Source organism: Oenanthe melanoleuca, chromosome 11, assembly GCF_029582105.1.
Source record: "Oenanthe melanoleuca isolate GR-GAL-2019-014 chromosome 11, OMel1.0, whole genome shotgun sequence".
NCBI classification, from domain to species: domain Eukaryota; kingdom Metazoa; phylum Chordata; class Aves; order Passeriformes; family Muscicapidae; genus Oenanthe; species Oenanthe melanoleuca.
This window is the reverse complement of record NC_079345.1, coordinates 1,875,081-1,896,919: the sequence shown is the minus strand read 5'-3', so window position 1 is coordinate 1,896,919 and position 21,839 is coordinate 1,875,081. Positions and strand designations below refer to the sequence as shown.

At 51.9% G+C, this 21,839-nt stretch overlaps 1 protein-coding gene across 1 annotated transcript in view; it reads right to left on the bottom strand.

Annotated features, from left to right (window-relative positions):
* Positions 1–21,762, bottom strand: part of SLC7A5 (solute carrier family 7 member 5) — a 32,887-nt gene extending 11,125 nt beyond the window's left edge. Inside the window, exons 1-5 of the mRNA XM_056500951.1 lie at positions 20,667–21,762; positions 9,887–10,012; positions 2,122–2,227; positions 1,756–1,800; positions 339–462 (exon numbers count right to left, since the gene is read on the bottom strand). Coding sequence (XP_056356926.1) covers positions 339–462; positions 1,756–1,800; positions 2,122–2,227; positions 9,887–10,012; positions 20,667–21,252 — 987 coding nt within the window. The 5' untranslated portion in view covers positions 21,253–21,762. The remainder of the gene's footprint in view (positions 1–338; positions 463–1,755; positions 1,801–2,121; positions 2,228–9,886; positions 10,013–20,666) is intronic.
* Positions 21,763–21,839: the final 77 nt, after the last annotated feature.

Here is a 21,839-nt window from a genome sequence, read left to right as displayed (position 1 = left end):
CCTGAACAATCCTGGTCAGGCTCAGTCTGCAAGGTCTGCCCCTTTCTGGAGCCACCAGGGCTCCTGACCACACTGACATTTTAATTAACAGAAGTATTATTTTTCTCTCTTAATTAAAACAAGGGAGGCACAGAGAAAGAACAATCCAGTTCAGTGTGACTGAGTGACCTTTCCCCATAAATATCAAGCCCTGGTGCCTGATGGGCAGTCCCAAGGGCAGCAGCAACCTTCCCTAGCTCAGGATGAAGAGCACACTGAGTGCCCCTCCCTGCTGCCCAGGACCATCCCCTCAGTGCTGTGATCTGCTGCCCAGCACAGGAGGTGGCTCAGGGTCTCACCACAGCCACGGCCTCCGAGGTCAGCATCTGCTCGGTGCTCAGCGTGGTGAAGTAGGCCAGGTTGGTCAGCACATACACCAGGGTCACCACGGGCAGGGAGATGATGATAGCCAGGGGCAGGTTTCTAGGGAAAAAAATAAAAATCCATTGTCCTGCAGCAGCTCAGGAGGGAGCTGCTGATGCCAGGGATGACCTGAGCTGGCTCTGGGCTCTGCCTCTGCTGGCTCCAGTGCCCCAGGCACACACTGGAGAGGGGATGTCCCCAAGGGAACTGGGGGAGTCCCCATCCCCCAAAAACCACATGGATGTGGCACTTGAGGCCACAGTTAGTGATGAGCACGGTGCTGGTTCACTTTAACAGTCTTTTCCAGCCTGAAGGACTCTGGCTCCCTCAATAGCCTGGAGGCTGCAGATGGAGAGGGAAGGATGATGGAAAAGGGATTTTTTACATGGAGCTGGCTGCCTGGACAAGCAGGAATCCAAGATCCAAAGGCAAATTAATTAAAAACACTCAGTGGCACCAGCATGAGGCTTCTCTCTGGGCATAGGAGCTCCCTTGTGCTGGGGGATGGGAACCTCAGGGAGGCACTGGGAAGTTTTAGGCTCTACCTCAACTCAAAGGAGAGGACTTCAGGACAGCCTAAGTGGCTCTGGGAACAGCCTGTGCTGGTACAAACTTGCCTTTCCCAACAGTTTAACTTCATTTGTGAACAGAAAGTGCAAAGGGAAACCCTGCTTGGTGCCACTCTAATTGCTCCAGCAGAGCTCCAAGCTGCAGGAGCAGAGTCAAATCCCATGACTGCATCCAGCAGACATGAAAATAATTGCAAAATGCAGCTCCCCCTGTTGCTGTTTGTCTGGGAAGGAGTGGATCCAGCCCTGTGCTTCCCAGCAGGCTCAGAGCACCCCAGGATGGGGTCAGCCAGGATGGGCTCTTGCACAAGCTCCCCCCAGCCTCAGCTCCCAGCAGCAGAAGGGATTTCTCAGCTCTGTCCTGCTCTGCTCAGGACCCCAAATAACCCCCAGAGGCAGGGGCAGAGCAGGAAGCAGCTCTTGCTCAACAGGATGGGAAGAGCACGGGACAGGCACAGGGAGAGCAGCAGAAATGCTCAGTGGGAGCTGAACCAGGGCTGCAGCAAAGCCCTGAGTGCTCTTTGCTGGCCCATAACTCACTGAGGTGTCAGGCCAAGGAAGCAGAGATTGCTCCCAGCCCTGATAACAACAGGGGAGAGCAGGGAAAACAGCAGCCCTGCTGCTGCAGGGTTAGTGCTCCCTTATCCTGCTTCCAGGGAGGTGCAGGGTCATTAATTCATCTTGTTTTCTCTTTTGCCAGATAAAGACCTTGGTTTCCTCCTCTGGAGGCTTCCCCAAAAAGCAGCTTTTCCCCCAGGGAGGTCATGCCAGGACTCACACCTACCTGTAGGGATTTATCATCTCTTCTGTCACAAAATTCAAGTAATTCCTGTAATTTCAAAAGGACAGGGGTTAATTTTGGTTAAATAAATGAACCTCTTCAGTGTAACTCATCTGCACAGGAGGGGCACAGGGATCCTGTGGGGAAACTGAGGATGGGTCAGGGCTTGGAGCAGCCTGGGGTAGTGGCTGTCCCTGGCCATGGGGTGAGCTCAGGTCCCTCCCAACCCAACCATTCCATGGTGAGGTGGCTGCAAGTGCTCACAGCAGGTGCTCAGAGCTCTGCCAAAGGAGCCCTGCAGGAGCTTCAGCTGGGAGCTGGGGCTGAGGGCAGTGTGGGAGGCAGGCAGGGAGGGCTGCTGTGCCTTACCATCCTCCATAGGCAAACAGGCCACTGTACAGAGCCAGCACGATGTTCCCCACGCCCACCTTGGTGCCCTCGAAGGACTTCTCTGGGGTCAGGTTTTCCACATCACCTGCAGGACACAAACCCTGATCACTGGAGGGCTCTGAACCCCCCCAAGCCTCCAGAGAAACCTGGAGGAGAGAGCTGCCCTTAGACTCAATTATCCTAATTAATCCCCCTGCTGCTTTTTGGGTTATGCTGAGCATTTCTCCCTCCAGTTTCCCAGGGATCAACCCAGCTGGGTTCATTTTGGGCTCCATGACCCCAAAATCATCTCAGCTGAGGACTGACTCCTCCAAACGTCCTCAGGCTGCGACGTGCTGTCAGCAGGGTGATGTCCCAGAGCCATCCTGGGGACCTTCCTGCTGGGAGATGCTTTGCAAACAGAAATTGTCACATTGTCCTCCCAGCCCAGGCTGCTGGCCTTCGATAAAGCCCCAGGATTTCCTGCACTTCCACCCAAACCCCCAGAAACCCAGGATTTCCTCCAGTCCCACCAGCCACCTGATAAAGCAGAGGCCTGTGGCAATCCCTTTGATTGAGGGAAGTCAGGTTCTGGGGGTTTGGATATCACAAGTCACCTTCTTTAGTTCCTGTTGTGGATCTGCTTTTGAAAGAAAAGGCCAGAAATAGAAGATGTGATTGTGCCTGTGCTCCCAGCTCTCCCCAAGGAGCCCCAGGTTTATTTACTTTGCTTTCAAATGCTCTGCAGTTGTTTTGTTCCCTGGCTTTGATGCTGGGCTGGCTGTGGGACAGGGGTGGCAGTGCAGGGAGTGTGGGGGATCCAGAGGGGCACCCTGCTCCATGTGACTGCTCTCAGAGCTCTGCTGACCACCCCAGCAGCTGCATCACAAGGCAGTCAGCAGGGCTGCAGCTTAACCTCACCCCTCAGCACAGGGCACCCAGGAGTGCTGCTGACAAAGCTCAGGATGCTCCAGGAGCAGGAGTTTTCCCTCTGGATGGCCCCTCTTCCCTGTGCCACTGCTGCAGAGGCAGGTGACAAGTGTGGATGCACTGCACAGCTCCCACTCACCCTCCCAGGGCTGGGAAGGAAGGGAAGAAATTCATTTTTCCTGGGAAAGAATTCCTCCCTGAGCCTCCTGGAGCATCTGTCACTCATGGGGTTGCTCCAAACCTCTGCCAGTGACCTGGAGCTGCCCTGGCTGGGGAGAGCTCCATCTCCTCCTCCTCCTCCTACCCTCCAGCTCTATCCTGGTCTTTCCACCCTGGGCATTGCTGCCCTCTCACTCCTGCTGGATCCTGGCCAGGGGAGGAGGATATTCCCTGTCCCAATGGGAAATGCTGAGGGAACCAGCATCCCTGTGCCTTCCCCAGCTCAGGGCAGGGGGATGCTGTGGCTGTGAGCTGCAGGCTCATCCAGAACCTGGGAACCCACCCAGAGTGCACAGCCCAGGTGTGCAGGGCTCAGGTCCCAATCCAGCTGTTCCCTGCTGGAGTCACCTCTGCCCCAGCAGCTCCTGGAACACCAGGAAGGTTTTCTCTCATCTCCCTTGGGATGTGTTTGAGGCCCTGGAGCCCGTGATGCTCCTCAGCAAAATGCACCAAATCCATTTTAAAAACCCATCTGAGTGCAACAGGAGCCAGGAAATGCAGGGCCTGATGAAAGGCTGAGTTTAACCTCAAACCCTGCCTTGCAGGTTCTGCACAGCATCCCAGTTTAGCCCAGGTGGATCAAAGGGGTGTGCAGGGGATCAACTGCAGGGGCTCAGCTGTCCCCTCCTCATTTTCTGCCCTTCCTGAAGAATTACCAGCCTGGTTCTTCCCAGCCCTTTGGTCATGGGAATGAGAGACACATTCTGTTGACAGTGCCTGTGATCAGCTACTGCAGCAGCACTTGGATGGACTGGGAGAGCAGGGGGCTCTCAAACACCCCTCAGGAGATCTCCCCTCCAGGGTTTCAGGCTCTCCATGTCCCCACCCTGATCCAGGGCTCACCACCTTCACCACCAGGAGGATGCTCCCACTCCATTTCCTGTGCACAGAAAATCCTCCTCCTGTCTGCCACAGGAAAAACCCTCTCAGGCCAAATGTTCCCTCTCCTGAGGCAGCCACCACCTCACTGCCCTTCCCTCCTCACCTCTGGAGAGCTGCAGCTCCCCAGAACCTCCCAGTGAGTTGTTAAATTTCCCATTTCTGTGCCCCAGGGTAAAATGGATTTAGCAACATGTCAGGACACAATTAAATAATGAAAGGAGTGCCCACATCTCACCACCCTCAGCATTAAAAAATTCTTCCTTGTATCTAATCTAAACCTGCCCTCTTGCAGTTTAAAACCCTCATCTCCTCAACAAGCCCTGCTAAAAAATCCCGGAATTATTTAGGTTTGATCCTAACTTGAACCTTTGATGCAGCCCCACCTTGCCAGGCAGACTGGGTGTGCTGGGGGAGGAGGGAGAGCTGTGCTGGACCATCCACAAACCTCCACAGAACACTCCACCCTTCAAGCCTGGACAACTGCAGCCCCCAGGCTGCTGGATGGAGCCAAGGGTTTCATTTGTGCAGCTGAGGCTGCCAAGCACAGCCCCGGGGCTCCCAGCCCATGCAGGCACTGCCCTGCAGAGCCCAGCCCGGCTGGAACAGCTGCTCACAGTGAGGGAAGGTGAGAGCTGGGACACAAAGCTGCTGCAGCTGCCAGGGAGGGACCAGCGTGTTCACACCCTTCCTCCAAAAATGTTCATCTGCTCCCAGTCGTGTCTAGTCTGGTTTTAGCAGCACAGCAATCCTCTCAGGATAATTAAATCTTTTCAACTTGCCCCAGCAGCGAGCAGGGGGAGCAGAGCCATGGACAGGGGAGCTCTCAGCATTTTACTGTTTGTGAAAATTTAGAGCTGATGTTGTGGCTGGAAATCCTGAACTCTGCTGGGAGGATCCTGAAAGTAGCAGAAGGAAGATTCAGACCTTCAGTGAGCAGAGTTTGCCTCTTAAAATGCCATTTTTAGTGCTCCAGGTGCAAGAAAATGTCTGGCACCGTGGGGCTGAGACATCTGGCTGCTGCTTTCACTTAGCAAATCCCTTTTGCTAGAAAATGTCTCTTTGGCCTCTGTCTTTCTCCCTGGGGTTATTTTTGTAGTTCTCAGTCCATATTTTTTCCCTTTTTGCCTTTTTTTTGGTGAAGAATCCCACGATTGAGAGAGAGAGAAGGAAAATTGACTTTCTCTTCCTTTCCTCCCTGGTTTGGAGCGCTCTGGGATTGTGGAAGGTGTCCCTGCTCATGGCAGGGGTGGGACTGGGAAAAAAAAAAATAAAAAAAAAAAAAGCCCAAATGAAACCCAAAGCTCCAGCCTGAGCCCTGCTCTGGAGTTAAACCTGCCTGCTCTGTCCTCAGCTGACCCCAGGCTGCTCTGGCAGATGCTGCTCTGCATCCCTGACAGCCCAGGGAAGGGAGACAAATGCTGCAGCCACCAAGGAGCTCCTGGAGGCACCACACACCAGGAATTTTACAGCCAGAGAAAGAAAAGGGACAATAAATCAAGGGACAATAAATCCAATAAAAGCAATTCAATAAAATCTGTTAAATTCTATTTCTCCAAGTCCCAAAGGTCCAATTCCAGGTTTTTAAGCAGAGATGCTGGTGAGAGATCACAGCAAGGGCTGGAGAAAAATTCCACAAACCCTGAGGCACCATCCACAGGAGACAGATGTCAAACATGGTGTGATGTTTTTTTTCTAGTTTTTTGACCTCAAAACCTTTCCTGAACTTCCTCACCCATAACAAGCACAAGGGTGTCCTTAAGAAAAATCCAATTTTTTCCCATCTCAGGCAGTTTTTAAGGATGGAGGCATGGAGAGGATGTAACCACAGATCTCTGTGTCACATCCAGGGCAAAAACATCCCCCAAACCTTCCCCATGATCCAGTCCCACTCCCAGCTGAGGAATATGGCCAAAAATACCCAGCTGGACACAAAGCCAATTGAGAGAGCTGGTAAAATAACAGAATGAAAATAAATCTTGTTGTCATAATACTGGAGTGAAAAAACTCTGATCCTCTCTATGTTTTAAGTTATTTCTATTATTTAAGTAAGTTATTTTTATAAGTAAGTTATTTAAATATTATTTCAGTTTAATTAATTTATTTCTACTATTTCTTGGCTGTAATCTGAGGGCCATACACAAGGTTTTACACACCAATATCCAAATCCAGGACTTTTCAAACCACACATCTCCAACCACACAAAGGCTTTTTAAAGTTTCATTTTTGGATAAATAAAATAATTTCATCCCAAGCAGCTCAGTTCCACTGAGTCAATGTCCAAGCACTTGAAGGGCTGAGTAGAAACCAACTTCAACCTCCTTCTTTGGGAAGGGCAGGGAAACAGCAGCTGAATGATGAAAAAATGCTCAATGCTGAAAAAATATTCTTTTCTGTGAGGCAAAACTGCCACAGAGTCCTTTGTCCTTGAGAGATTCCTGCTCTTCTGCAAAGCAGGAAAAGAGCCAAGGAGAGGATAAAAAGAGAAAGAGCCAAAAGCTGAAGGTGGGAGGTCAATGCAGAGACACTTCTGTGAAATCACAGAAATTTCCACATTTCAGAAAAAAAACGTGGTGTTGTTCCTCTGGTCTGTGTGTGGATACTGGGAACCAAAGCAGCAGTGGGACAGGAACCAGTAAAACCAGTTCAGTGTCCAGAACACCCTGAGCATTCCCATTCCCCTGAAACTGCAGCCCCAGACAAACCTTCTGGGGCAGATCTCACCTCAAACCTTCTGGGGCAGATCCCACCCCAAACCTGCTGCTGGGGCAGATCCCACCCCAAACCTGCTGGGGGCAGATCTCACCCCAAACCTGCTGGGATCAGATCCCATCCCAAACCTGCTGGGATCAGATCCAATCCCAATCCAGCTGGGATCAGATCTCACCCCAAACCTGCTGGGGCAGATCCCACCCCAAACCTGCTGGGGGCAGATCCCACCCCAAACCTGCTGGGGGCAGATCCCACCCCAAACTTGCTGCTGGGGCAGATCTCACTCCAAACCTGCTGGGGCAGATCCCACCCTAAACCTGCTGGGATCAGACCCCACCCCAAACCTGCTGGGGGCAGATCCCACCCCAAACTTGCTGCTGGGGCAGATCTCACTCCAAACCAGCTGGGGCAGATCCCACCCTAAACCTGCTGGGGGCAGATCCCACCCCAAACCTGCTGCTGGGGCAGATCTCACCCCAAACCAGCTGGGGCAGATCCCACCCCAAACCTGCTGGGGCAGATCTCACCCCAAACCTGCTGGGGCAGATCCCACCCCAAACCTGCTGGGATCAGATCCCACCCCAAACCTTCTGGGATCAGATCTCACCCCAAACCTGCTGCTGGGGCAGATCCCACCCCAAACCTGCTGCTGGGGCAGATCCCACCCCAAACCTGCTGGGATCAGATCCCACCCCAAACCTGCTGGGATCAGATCTCACCCCAAACCTGCTGGGATCAGATCCCACCCCAAACCTTCTGGGATCAGATCCCACCCCAAACCTGCTGGGGCAGATCCCACCCCAAACCTGCTGGGATCAGATCCCACCCCAAACCTGCTGGGGGCAGATCTCACCCCAAACCTGCTGCTGGGGGCAGATCCCACCCACAACCTGCTGGGATCAGATCCCACCCCAAACCTGCTGGGGGCAGATCCCACCCCAAACCTTCTGGGGCAGATCTCACCCTAAACCTGCTGCTGGGGGCAGATCTCACCCCAAACCAGCTGGGGCAGATCCCACCCCAAACCTGCTGGGATCAGATCCCACCCCAAACCTGCTGGGGCAGATCCCACCCCAAACCTGCTGGGATCAGATCTCACCTCAAACCTGCTGCTGGGGCAGATCCCACCCCAAACCTGCTGGGATCAGATCCCATCCCAATCCAGCTGGGGCAGATCCCACCCCAAACCTGCTGGGGGCTTGGATGGATTCACCCAGCTGCTCTTTGTCCAAAAAACACCAACATCGGAATGGGCACAGGGTGTGGAAATGTGTGGGACAGGACAGTGTTTTCCCATTGACACTGAAAATGGGAATTTTTGTGCTTTCCTTGAATAAAAAAGTGAGGAGAAAAAAAAGACATTTTCTTGCTGTATCCCTGCTAAAAGCACGGAGTCACCTGGAATGGCTGAAAGGAAACTGGAGCAAGGTGCAAACTGCAGGTGGGAGCTGAGGAAGGGTCAGGAAAGGAGCTTGCACATTCTTCAGGATTTAGCAGAGAGCTGGAAATTCCCTAAGCAGATTAACACAATCCCTGCTGTAGGCCAGGCAGAATCCCAGCTCAGGAATTTGTCACTTGGGACAAGGTGAGAGCCCTGAGCATCCCACTCTGATCCAGTCTGGTTTGAGAGCTGGGTGCTCAGACAGGAAAAGTCTCTGCTTGCTTTGACAAGTGTCACTGTCCAGGAATTGCTTTTGATCTCCCTGCCAGGTGCCTCAGCAGGCAAATAAATCAAAATAAACCACAGGGAATTCTCTGCCCTGCAAGGTCTGCACAGCCACAAACACCTGAAAGTGCAACCAGCTTCAAAGGAAGTAAAACCAGCTCCTGGGACACAGGAGGGGAAGGGGTTTTATTGAGACAAGGCAGAAATCCCTTCTTGGTCACAGACAGAAATCTGGATTTCCACCTGAGGAAGCAGGGCAGAAAGTGGCTCAGCCTCCCCAAAAAGAACAGCACACTCTGCAGATGGAAATCAAGATTCTATCTGCAAACAAAGCCCAGTTGTAAAGATCTCCATGGTAAAATGTTAACCAACTAAAAGAGATTTATCATGACTTATCCTTTTCCTCCTGGGAGAGAATGAAAAGGTTCAGCAGAGCAGGCTGGGGAGCTGGACAGAGGGAGGAGTGTATTTTGTGATAAGCCTCAAACAATGTCCCTGTTGAGTGTCTGCACTGAGCTGGAAGAAAATAAAACCTCTGACAAAGCAAGAAATTGTGCAAAGACAGCACTGGCTCCCAGAGCTGAGACAGGAGTTAGAGACCCACGAGCACACACAGACACACCCTGTGCAGGACAGGATTCCCCTTTTAGCAAATAAGGGTGGGATTGTTCCCCAAGAAATGTTTATTCCCACAAAACTTGCCCAAAAAAAGCCACACTTTGGTTTAACAGAGTTAATCAGGTTTGGAACAGACTCAGAGGGGTTTGGAACAAACCATCTCCCTGCTTTGAGAGGATTTTATAGGGGCATGAAGCAAACCAGCAGAAGCACCAGAAAATTTGCTTTTTATGCTCATTTTATCTCCTTTTCCAGGTGCCAGTGCCAGCTGGGAGCTCCAATCTCTGCTCCTCGAGGGCTCTGTGTCCCTGGGTGACCCAGGGCTGGCCTGAGCCCCTGCACACCTGGAACAGGATGAAGGGAAATGTGCAGGGGCAGTTTGTGCAAGGATTAAGATGATTGGCAGTGCTTTGCACATGCAGATATTCTCTGTGAGCAAAAGGCCAGGCAACACAAAGAGACTCCCCAGCACACAGCACCAACATTTCCACACCCTGCAATCCCAGGGGGAGAAGCCACAATCTCTGTCTAGGTGGGAAAGATTTAAGTGGTTCCAGGAGGATGAAATCCCACAAATAAAACACAAAACCTCACATCTGGCAAAGCTGGAAACACGCCCCGAGCACCTGAGAGAACGGGGGGCTTTGCAAAGCTCTGAACACCCCAGGCTGGACTCCTGGGCTTTGTCCCTCACCCTGCTTGACCTGCAGAGCCCCAAGAAGAGAAAAGAGCAGGACTCACCCCTTGCCAGCTGCACGAAGCCCAGGATGATGATGAGGGCCAGGGCCAGCAGCTTGGCCGCGGCGAAGGCGTCCTGCACACGGGTGGCAGCTCGGACACTGTAGCAGTTGACAGCTGTGAGCAGCACTGGGGGGACACACAGGGACAAGGTCAGCAGCCAGGGACACACAGCAAGGGCACCAGACATCACCAGGAATCCTCAGGTGGGGTACTGGGAAGGAATTCCACCCTGGCACAGGTGTTCAGTGAAGCTGAGGCTGCCCCTGGATCTCTGGAAGTGCCCAAGGACAGCTTGGATGGGATTTGGGGCAATTTGGGACAGTGGGAGGACACCTTGTTCTCCCAGATGTTCTCCAAGATGTCCTCCCAGATGTTCTCCAAGATGTTCTCCAAGGTCCCTCCCAACCAAACCATCCAGTGATTCCCTTTGTGCTAAAACAGCTAAGCAGAGCATCTCCCCAGAAAATAAACTCATTGAGAGCTCTGCAGCCTCACACTTCACAATGCCACCCTTTATTCTGGTCCTTGGGACATGGAATGGCACTGCTCCATTGGAAAACACTCCTGAGGGCTGCTAAATCAATCAATCAATCAATCAATCAATCAATCAATCAATCAAGGAGTGACTGCATCCCTCAGCACCAAAGTGCCTGGCCACAGTCCCTGTCCCACCAACCCAAGTTAGTGCTGCTGCTGTCTGGAAACCCTTCAGGGGCGTCAGGACTGATGTGTGGAGATTTTATAACAGCAGCACCCCAAAGGCTCTCAGCAACTCCTGGGGTCTAATTCCTGGGTTTTTTTGCTATATTTCCCCCCTCCCATTCTCCCCTGTATTCTGCTCCTGCCCTGGGATTTTTTTGCCATATTCCTCCCCATTCTCCCCTGTATCCTGCTCCTGCCCCGGGATTTTTTTGCCATATTCCTCCCCATTCTCCTCTGTATCCTGCTCCTGCCAGGCAGGGCACAGGCCTTGATTAAAGCCTCTGCTCCTGGGCTGAGCTTCACCTGCTGCAGAGCAAATCATGGCAAAGCTCTGCTGCCCTCACAAATCATTGACTATTTTGGTGTCCTGCTGCTTGTAATGGACACAGGCAGATGCCACACTGAGGGTGACAATGCCCACGTGCTGGATGCCCTCCCTGCAGCCCAGTGACCCCTGGCTGTCCCTGGCCAGCCCAGCCCTGAGTGCCCACCAGCAGCTCAGGGAGCAGCAGATCCCAAACCTGCTCCTGCAGCTGGAGGACATTCCCTGCAGGATCATCCCCAGCTCCCTCTGCCCTCTTGCAAAAGCTCCTTTTCACAGGGGCTCCTGCTCAGAGCCAGCCAAAACAACCCAGTCCCCCTCCTGAGGCTTGAGCTGCATCTGCACACCCAGAGCTCTGACCCCACAGTGGGGCTGGCAGGATCTCCCACATCCAGTCCCACCCCTGCCATGGCAGGGACACCTTCCACCACCCCAGGCTGCTCCACAGGAATGGCCAAGAATCCCCCATCAGGAAGAATCCTACAGCCAACAAACAGAATCAAAGCTTTTCCTTAAAACTGCAGGACAAATTGCAGTGGCTGCTGAGCCTCTCAGGAGGCTGGGATTTATTTAGGGCAGCAGGTTGGATGGCTTTGATCACCCTGGACACTGCCAGGGATCCAGCCTGTGCCAGTGTCCTGGGATCTGATGGTTTTTAGGATCATTTTAGGATCATTGGCTCCTTCCCATCTCCAGTCCATCCCAACACAAGTGTGGAGAAGGGAGAGCTGCATGTGTCAGGAAGGAAAGCACATGACCAGTCCACCCCACAGGAGTGACAGCCAGCAGTAAACAAGGATGGGAAATGGATTTTGAGCCCTTGGAGCCCCTCTGGGAGTGTGGGTGAGACTGAAATGGCCCAGAGCTGTTTTTGGGGAAGCAGAGCCGTGCTGGGGTCACAGGACAGCACGAGCTGGGCTGTGATGTGGTGACAGATGTGCCACAGCACTGTCCCTGTGCCAGGACAGGGACAGGAGGGCTCCTGCAGCAGCCCTGTGCCTGTGGGGTCACAGCTCTGTCCCCAAGAGGGACACTGGGACACGTCTGCCTCGGGGACAGGGCAAAGGGACACGCTCAGACCAAACACAGCTTGAGCAAGGGACCTGACAGTGCTGCAGGGGACAAGGAAACACAGGAAATGGCCCCAGCAAAACTCCCAACTCAGCCACTGAAAGCACCTCCAGCGAATCCTCACAGCACTCAGCTCCAGAGCCAGGACTCCCTTTGACAGTGATTATTCTAAAAATAAATCTGCCCTTGTTTACAGAGGGATATCTAAAAGATGAGCTCACCCATCTAAAACCATGCTGTGCTGAGGACAGCCCTGAGAGGTGTGACAGTGACATTCCCTGCCCCATTTAGGCATTCTGTGTGTGTGACAATAACTGCTTCACCCCCACCTCAATACTGATTTTTAGGGGATGTTTTCCCTGCTCTGGCTCTGTACAGAATCTCCTGGAGGGTGGTGGTGAAAATAGAAGGCAGAAGTTTCCTACACAGTCCAAGTGTCTGTGTTCAGCCCCAAAACCCCATCAGTGCAAGATAAACAGACTCCCTAAAAAAGAGAAAACACTTTGGGATCAGAGAGTAAACAGGGCTGAAAGTTTCTGCTGTGGTCACCAGTCAGAGCCCTGCCAGTCCCATTCCCTCTGCTTTGCTTTTCCCACTTGACAACAATATTTGTCTTTCCTAAAGGAGCACAGTGGAGTTACTCCAACACAGGACTGGCCAAGAATCCCCATCAGGAAGAATCCTACAGCCAACAACCAGGATGAAAGCTTTTCCATAAAACTGCAGGACAAGCTGCAGTGGCTGCTGAGCCTGTCAGGAGGCTGGGATGAGGCTGGGATGAGGCTGGGATGAGGCTGGGATTCCTTTAGGGCAGCAGGTTGGATGGCTCTGATCAGGCTGGGGCTGCAGGATCCTCCTGGCAGAGCTCCCTCACCTCGGCTCAATCCCTCCAGGCAAAACACAGCAAAGCTGCACAGCAAAGCAGGGCAGTGAGACAGAGCCAGGCTGTGCTGCCCTAATTCCTGCAGTGTTTTCCTAAGGCTCCAGCCCTGCCAGAGCTCTGGAGTGAGCCGTGGGGCTGTGCTCAGGAATCACTCGAGGAACGGGGATTTCAGCGTGACCCGACGTGCCACAGCCCGCCCGAGCCAGCACCCCTCTCCAGAGCTTTACATAATTGGGATAATAGCTGCTAGAAAGCTGGAGGGATGGCAGGTGGACTTCTCAGAGAATCCCACACTGGTCTGGGTTGGAAGGAACATTGAAGCTGATCTTGTTCCAATCCCATGGCAGGGACACCTTCCCCTGTCCAGGCTGCTCCAAGTCTTGTCCAGCCTGGCCTGGGACATTTCCAGGGATCCAGGGGCAGCCACAGCTGCCCTGGGCACCTCTGCCAGGGCCTCCCCACCTTCACAACAACAAAAGTTTTTCCTACATCTAATCTAGCTTGAGTTATTTATTACCCATCACTCTGGCAGGAGAGATCCTGGTGTTTGCTCTCCAGGTGCTGCTCATCCCTTCAGCCCTGCAGGGACTGCTCCAGCCCAGCCTCACTCCAAGGCACCTCAAACCACAAAGGGAAATCTGAATTTTTAAATACACCAGCAGGTCTGGCTTCAGTATTTCCTCTGGTCCTGCAGTCCCTGCTGGTTTCAGGCATCTCACAGAACCTGCTCCACTGGCACTCACCTGCACAGCCAGGGAATTCCCCATTCCTGACAGGAACAAGGACAAACAATTAATCCAACAGCAGACCTAGGACTTTACCCCCACATTTTATGGCTGTACCCCTTTGAAGTTGCCTCCCCAGCTCCTTCCCAGACAAAATTCCTTTAGGACAACAGTGAAAAACACCTGCACAGCAGACAGATAAATGGATCAATCCCACCTAGAACACATCCCCAACAAAGGGAACAACAGCCCCTGTGCCTGGGGAGAGCTGGAGCTGTGCCCAGAGCAAACAGGGAATGGACACAGCTAAAGCTGGGCTGGCTTCTGATGCAACAGCCCTGGCAGGACTCCTGCAGCTTTCCCAGGAGAACAGGGAGCAGGTGGGTGAGGGTCCAGAGCTGGCTGGGGGGACAGGGCTGGCTCAGCCCACCATCCTCAGAGCTCTGCAGGTGAAACTGCTGCAATGGAATTCCACAGCTGCCTGTGGGGTCACACACACTTGCACAATGCCCCTTTTGTCCCCAATTTCAGCTCCTGTGGCATTCCCTGGGTCTGTGGTGATTCCCTGCACACCTGATTCCCTGTGCTGCCAGTGTGACCCCAGGAACACCTCCTGGGCATGGATAAATGTGTGGGAGCAGCTGCCCTCAAGGGTCTAAACTCATTAACTTGCTCTTAATTCCCATGGGATTCCTGTTTGTGGCATCAGTGAAAACAGCCAGCAGGTTGGGAAGTTGTGGAAAATCAGCTTCCATCAGCTTCCCTGCCAGGAAAACAAGGCCTGTGAACAGCTCTGTCATGCATGACTGTCTGTAACTCACATTGCCAAAGTGCCTGGCCCCTGTAAGATGATGCTCCCATTTACCATCTGCCACTGGCTGATGTTGATTTTCCCTCACCATCCCTCCAGAGCAGCTCCAGCTCCTTTCCCTCCCCATGAAGTGCAGGTGACTGTACAGGAGTTTTCTCTCCTACCAGCCCTGCTGAAAGCAGGTTTCAGGCATACAGGATAAGCTGAGCCTGTGGGACCAAGAACAAATCCCAGGGATGGCACAGAACACTCCATGGCCTTCAGGGAATTGCTGCCTGAGCCCACCAGAGGTTGGAAAACACAGTTAATTCACACAGGACAAAGAAAAAATTAAGTTATGCTGACTAGAGTGGACGAAACCCATGGGAAAATCTGAGGTAAAAACACCCCAACAATTTTATATTCCAGTGGTTGGATGGCACAGTGCCTCCCAAAAATCTGTGGTGACTCCAACTGCACATTCCAACACGAGACAGGCAAGGTCACAGGCAGAAAACACTTTGGGATATTTCAACTTGACAGGTATTGACTGAAGATTTTTGTGCCTTGCAAGGTGGGGAAGGGAAAAAGAAGAGGGGAAAACTCTGCAGATATTTCTGCAAGGACAAATCCCTGGAGAAACTTAACACCCAGGACAATCAGTCCTGGAAAGGGAAAGGCCTGGGGGCACATGAGGCTCTTGGCCCTAGAGCTAAAAAAAAAAAAAGTGTCTAAATTAAAATCTACTTATAATAGTCAACATCTCTGGCAACACTTCCTAATTCCCTTTTTATTCCCTTCCCAAAACAGCAATCAGGGAATGGGTGCAGCAACAAGGAGAAAACAAACTTGCCCCACCAAGGAGTTTAAATTAGGGATGATCTCCAGAGCTGCCCTGAGGCCAGGAGCTCTGGATGTCCCAGCAAACAGCCCATCCCATAATGACAGTGGGATAAAAACTCCACAGAATCCCTCAGGGCTGGGAGAGAGCTCCCTCCTAGCTAGAGGCAGGAGCTGTTATCTGGCTCCTTAGGAAGGAGGTTGTGATTTACTGCCAAGGTTTCCAGAGGACATGACACAGCAATTCCCCAACAGGACATTTTACCTCGGGAAGACAAACAAAATATAGGGAGAGAAGACGTGGAAGAGCTCTTTGTCCTCTATTTCTCCCATTCCCAGCAAATGAACCATCCCAAAGTAACTCCATGCTCCCCTGGCAGGAGCATCCTCCCAACAGGGAGCAGCACTTGCTGCTGTTTGATGAGCACAGAGTTCAGCTCTGCATCCTGGCTGGAAAAACTGAATTTCCCATCCCTTGGCTTCAACCTCCTGGCCACACCTGACCCTGGGACTCCTGGAATACTCAAAACAAGTGATGGTCCTTTGAATGAGGCTGACCCTGGAGGGCTTTTCCACAAAAACCTTCCCAATTTGCTCATGCTGGAGGAGAAATGACCTGAATGATCTCAGTGGTGACATGAATCATTCCAAGACAGTAACATTTAATGGGATAATTGTTGTGAGAGCCAGGAGATGGGTGCTGGAACTGCAGTGGCTGCTCCCTGTGTGTTTCAAGAGCCCTCCAAGCCTTCCCTGATTTCTGGAGAGTCCTGAGAGTGTCAGAGCCTGTTTTCATTAATGCTGCTCTAATTAAACACAGATTAAAAAAGCAACCCCAGCCATGCAGCAGGGACTCCACAGATCCCTTCCTTCCACTCCACTCCAACAAGGGCAATTTGCTGATGGAGCTTTAGTGCCTTAATCCACCTTTCTGGAGGAGGAAAAATAAACCTCCAAAGCTTCCCAGCCAGCTTGTGGTGGCTGATTAATTAGCAGCAGCAATGCTGCAGAATGAACCCATCCCAGACAGGCCCTGTGTGTGTTCTGTGTTTGCTTTTCACCATTAATACCTGATCAGGTGAAAATCCACACACCTGGAAAAAGAGCTGAGCTTGGCAGCTTGGAAGCAAAACCCTGATGACAAATAAAGCCATTCCTGCTTCCCACAGGATCTGTGATTTCTGGAGTGCTGACACTGGATATTCCCTTCTGGACAACTTGGCAGCTCCCCTTGCTTGGATTCCTTCTCCTGCCCTGATCCCAGGTTCCTCCCAGGACTGTCAGGCACTTCCCCAGCAGCTCTCAGCTCTGCCCCTCATCCTTTCCCTCTCTCTTGTCTCAAAACAAAAGAGACAAATGAGGGATTCATCAGCATTCCCTGGAATTCCACCCCCCCCAGGAGGAGTGCCCAACAGCAGAGCCCAGAAGCAGTGAAGGAAGTTTAGACAAATTATGAGGAAAATTAAAATTCCCTGGCTTTGATATTGCTGTGCTGGGGCTATTAGTGCCAGATTTGCACATCTAATTAACAAGTGAGACACAAATTCAGAAGCAAACTGTCAAACTGCTGATCTGCCACTGAAGAGCAAGAACAAAATGGTGACAGAATTTTCTGAGCTGGAAAGGATCCACAAGGATTAGAGTCCAATCCCAGCTTTCCACTGTGGAGCAGATTTTACTGGCATAGAGAAATGAGGGAATTCTGGAAGAAGCTGTGTGTGGCTCTCAGGGTGTGAGGATGTGTGGGATGAACATTGTGGAACACCAAGAACCAGCTCAGGGATGGGAGCAGCTTCACTCCCTGTCTCCCTGATCCACAGGGAATTAATTCACTGCACCCCAGCCCAAACCTGGCCAGGTGCCTCTGTGCCAGCAGGAAATCTGAAAATTAACACTGGGAAATGTGGAGTATTTAATATCTTTAATAAATCAGTTTAACACGTTCCACCCCTGAGCCCTCTCTGGAACACACAGGATGTATTGGTGATTTTTACTGATTTTTGTTAGGGTTTGTCAGTTTGAATTGAAGAAATGTTCACACAAGGAGCAGCAGGATGGAAAGAAAACCTGAGCCCCTCACACCTGATCCAAGGATTAATTCTTTGCCATGTCCAATACTGACATTGTAATGTAGATCATTAAATATGCAAATTCAGGACCTAATAACTGTCCCTCCACCCACTACAGCAGGGCTAAAACTCGTTTAGATGAGCTCAGAAGTGAGAGAATTCAAATTATTCCTGGGTTTTCACACAAATACATGAACTCTGTTTCCTGAACTTCCAATTTTTGTGCACCAAACACTGGGATGGATTTTGTGTTACCAGTTTTAAAGTATCAACCACCCAATCTCACAGATAAAAGAGATGCTCAAGTTTCTGAATCACCCAGGTAACCTGCAGCCTGGAGAGCCTCCAGCCAAAACTTTGGGGACCATGAAATGAGCCAGGCTAAGGATGAGCAGCCTGACCCCTCCTGCTCCAGGAAGATTTCCCTGAGTGGATTCCCACCTTTTCTCTGGCAAACACCACAGGCACTCCCATGACAGAAGCCCTGCATACCAACTGTGTGCAGATTGCAATCTTCAGGGCAGAAAATACCTATTAGTAGGGAAATTCTCCTTACCACCCACCTTGTTTACCTCTGCACCTTCCAGGGGAAGGAAATTCCCTCTTCCAACCATTTTTTCCTTCCACTCAAGCCTGTGATTTTGATTCTCTTGATGCATTAATCCACTCTCTGAAGCTCATGGTGGCAAATACTGAGCAACACAGGATTTATTCAACTGTTCAACAGCACTGAAGTGGAAACAAATAATTCAGTTATTCCTCCTCTTACTACAAACTGTGCAGCCAAGTGCATTTTGTGAGGAGATACAAACTTTGCGAGGAATAGAGCTGGGACTGTTCTGCAAGGCTGGATTTTGGCTACTGTACTCCAGCCCAGCTCCCAAATCCCTCTGCTGCTTCCCAAGCTGCTCTCCCCCATTTTGAGGGAACTCATTCATGTATGTGCCACAGCCCATGCACAAATAGGTCATTTTTTTCTACTCCAGAGCTTTTGAAAAGAATAAAAAAGTCTGTATCTGGGCAGTCTGTGTTTGAACAAAGCTGTTTGTGAGTCCCCACGAGGGTTGTGTGGCTCCCTGAGCCCTTGGAGCAGATTTATTTCATTTATTGTTCCTGGGTCACGGTGTGGTTTTGGCACCAGGGGAGATGAAAAGCTGATTCCAAAAATCAAAGTTGCAGAAATCAAAGTTCCCAAAAGCTGCCTTGCTGAAGGCACTGCAGGATGAACAAACCTCTTGGAGCAAAGGAGACAACCCCACATTTAACCCAAAGCATAAACAAAGCAAGAGCCAGCAGAGCAGAGTTTAAAGGAGAAACACATGGGGATGATGGAGAATTCCAAACTCTCCCCTTGGCACTTGAGGATAAAGGTTCAAGAACAAATTCTGCCTCAGGGAAATCCTAATTGCTACCAAAGAAAGGCTGGAGACTTTTCTTGGAGGAGCATGAAGGGGAATGAGAGCTGGCTCCAAGGAGTTTCATGCTGCAAATCCCCCACCAGAGAACAGATCCCAGCATGGGCAGGTCTGATTAACCCTGCCCTGGGTTTGATCAATAAAAAGGGAACAGAGACCTGTTCTGGGGATGATCCTGAAGATGAAAAGTCACTTATGGTTAGAAACACGCTCTCAAAGGCTTTGGCAGCTCCAATCTGTGCTTGCACAGCAAAACTTTGCCACAAGGCAGCAAGAAAAGCTTAAATTATATCCTAATTCCTGGGTTTTCCTGCAAGGAACACAAATACCACGTGCATCATGGCCCTCTCCTGTGTGTCCCTGAGGAAACCACAGTGCAGACTTGCAGGAAAGCTCAAAAATCAGATTTCCAACAGGCAAGACACCCATCAGCAGGACTATTCCCTGACCACTTTACAGCTTTCTTAGTTAAATTATTAAATTTCCCCTAATAAACACTCCCTAATAAGCCCTTCACACTGTAAAAAAAAACCTGGATGGAAATTCACATGGCCAGGTATTTTTACATTCCTAAAAATTCAGCTGGAGGCTAAGAGGTTTCAGTCTTGCCCTGCTTGTTATCAACCCTGTAATTAGCAATATAATTTACCTCCCAAAGCCCGGCTCAGGTTGGCTGTGAGACATTTCCAGCCAATATATCTTCCCATAACAACCATGTGCTGCAGCTTTGGGATGCCTGAGATCCTCAGAGGGGGAAGGAATCTCACACAGTCCCCTGGGAAAGGGCAGCAGCTTCCTCCTCATCACTCAAAATGCAAAAATACAGAGATCACCTGGCTGGGATTTTTTCGGCTGGAAAAATTATTTAGAAAGCCCTCATCAAAATTGTATCTCCTACCAATAAGCAGCTTGAAAAAGGGATAAAATTCCAGTGGAGCTGAATAGATTGAATGGGAAATGAGGAGGTAAGAGACAGGACATGGTCCTGGATTTAAAGGATTGGGAATTTGGATGGGATGAGTCACCAGAGGGACAGAAAATAGGATTTGAACGGCAAAACTGCAGATCCCCAAATAGCAAAGGAGTGACAAAAAGTGCATCGGGAGGGCTCTGTGTGCCAGGCTGGCATCGCTGCCCGAATTCATCCCACCTCGAACTTCTGAGCAAGGACAGAATGTTTGCAGCCAAACCAGCCCCACAAAAGCAGGTTTGATGGCGGTATCAGCACACACACACGAACATCTCCTCTCACAACTGGTGCTGAAAGCGGCTCAGGGTGTGTTTTCAGCACCAGTTGCTGGTGACAGATAATTGTTATCCCCATCCAAACCCAGAGCACAGCAACGTCCATCCCGGCCCTACAGAGCCTGGGGAAAAAGGAGATTTTAATTTTATCCTGCCCGAGCACGGTGCTGTGGGAGAGCACAAGGAATCCTGTTCCAGCTCCCAGGGAACATGCACACTGCATTTCTCACACGCTGCTCGGGAATCAGAGAGGCTCACCAGCCCACAGCTGGCATTTGGGGGATTTTGTGTTGAATTTATTACGGGTGGGGCCACATTTTCTGCTGCGGTTATTCAAAGCAGGCAAAAAACCCTCCCAGCGTGCAGACAGCACAGCACAGGAGAGATGATGCAGATCTTTTGGGGAAGGAGATGGTGAGAGAAACCACGTGGAGCAGGAGAGCAGGGACCTGCAGAGGGTCAGTGAGTCATGGAATTGTTATAAATGAGCGCAATAGAATGACTTGGGCAAGAAGGGATTTTGGATTTTAGAGCTCATCCCCTGCCATGGGCACAGACACTTCCACTCAGAGCAGGATGCTCCAAGCTGGACACTTCCAGAGATCCAGGAGCTTCACTGAGCACCCAGGGCCTCCCCAAATTCCTAGGCAGGAGAACCTCCCAAAAAACCCCGCCTAACCCTCCTATCAGCAGCTGAAAGCCACGAGGGGCTACTTACACACACACAGACACGCCACCAGCTTAGCGGCATCATCGGGCACGGGGCAGGTGGGGAAGATGGGCTTGAGCAGGTAGGTGGCGAACACCAGAGCCACGATGTACTGCGAGGAGGGCCGGATGATGAGCAGCTCTATCCAGAGCTTGAGGAAGGCGGGCAGCGAGCCGTACACCTCCAGCATGTAGGCGTAGTCCCCGCCGGATTTGGTGATGGTGGTGCCGAGCTCGGCGTAGCACAGCGCGCCCACGATGGAGAAGGCGCCGCACACGGCCCAGACCACGAGCGAGAGCCCCGGCGAGCCCGCCTCCCGCAGCACGCCCGTGGGGGTGACGAAGATGCCGGAGCCGATGATGGTGCCCACGATAATGGCCACGCCGTTCAGCAGCGTGATGTTCCTCTTCAGGGCCACCCCCTCGGCCGAGCCGCAGGGCGACGGCGAGCGGGCGCAGCCGTTCTCCTGCGCGCCTTCCAGCATCTTCTCCATGGCTTGCTTCTCATCCTCCTGCGCCAGCGAGGCGGCCGAGCCGCCGGCGGAGCTCCGCTTCTTCACGGCGTGGCCCGGGGAGCTGCCCCCGCTGGCGGACATGCTGGCGCGGCCGCAGCGGCCACCTTCGGCGCCGCTTTTGTTCCGGCGGCGGTGGGCCGGGCTGCTTTCCGGGGGGAGGAGGATGAGGAGGAGGAGGAGAGAGGCAGGAGGAGGAGGGCAGGAGCGCCGGGGATGCGGCAGCGCCCCCGGGTGCGCGCTGGGCTCGGCGCCGCGCTCGGCGGGTCCTTGCGAGCGTCCCCAGGAGGGGCAAAAGGAGATAAAGTGCCAGCTGTTCTGCCCTGGGTGTTCTGAGCATCCCCAAAATGGGGCAAAAGGAGATAAAGTGCCAGTTGTTCTGCCCTGGGTGTTCTGAGCGTCCCCAGGAGGGGCAAAAGGAGTTAAAGTGCCAGCTGTTCTGCCCTGGGTGTTCTGAGCGTCCTCAGAAGGGGTAAAAGGAGACAAAGTGCCAGCTGTTCTGCCCTGGTTATTCCAAACGTCCCCAAAAAGGGGACACAAGGAGCTAAAGTACCACCTACTCTGACTTGGGTGTTCCAAGCCTCCTCAAAAAGGGGCAAAGGAGCCAAGTGCCATCTATTCTGCCCTGGGTATTCCAAACGTCCCCAAAAAGGGACACAAGAAGCCAAGTG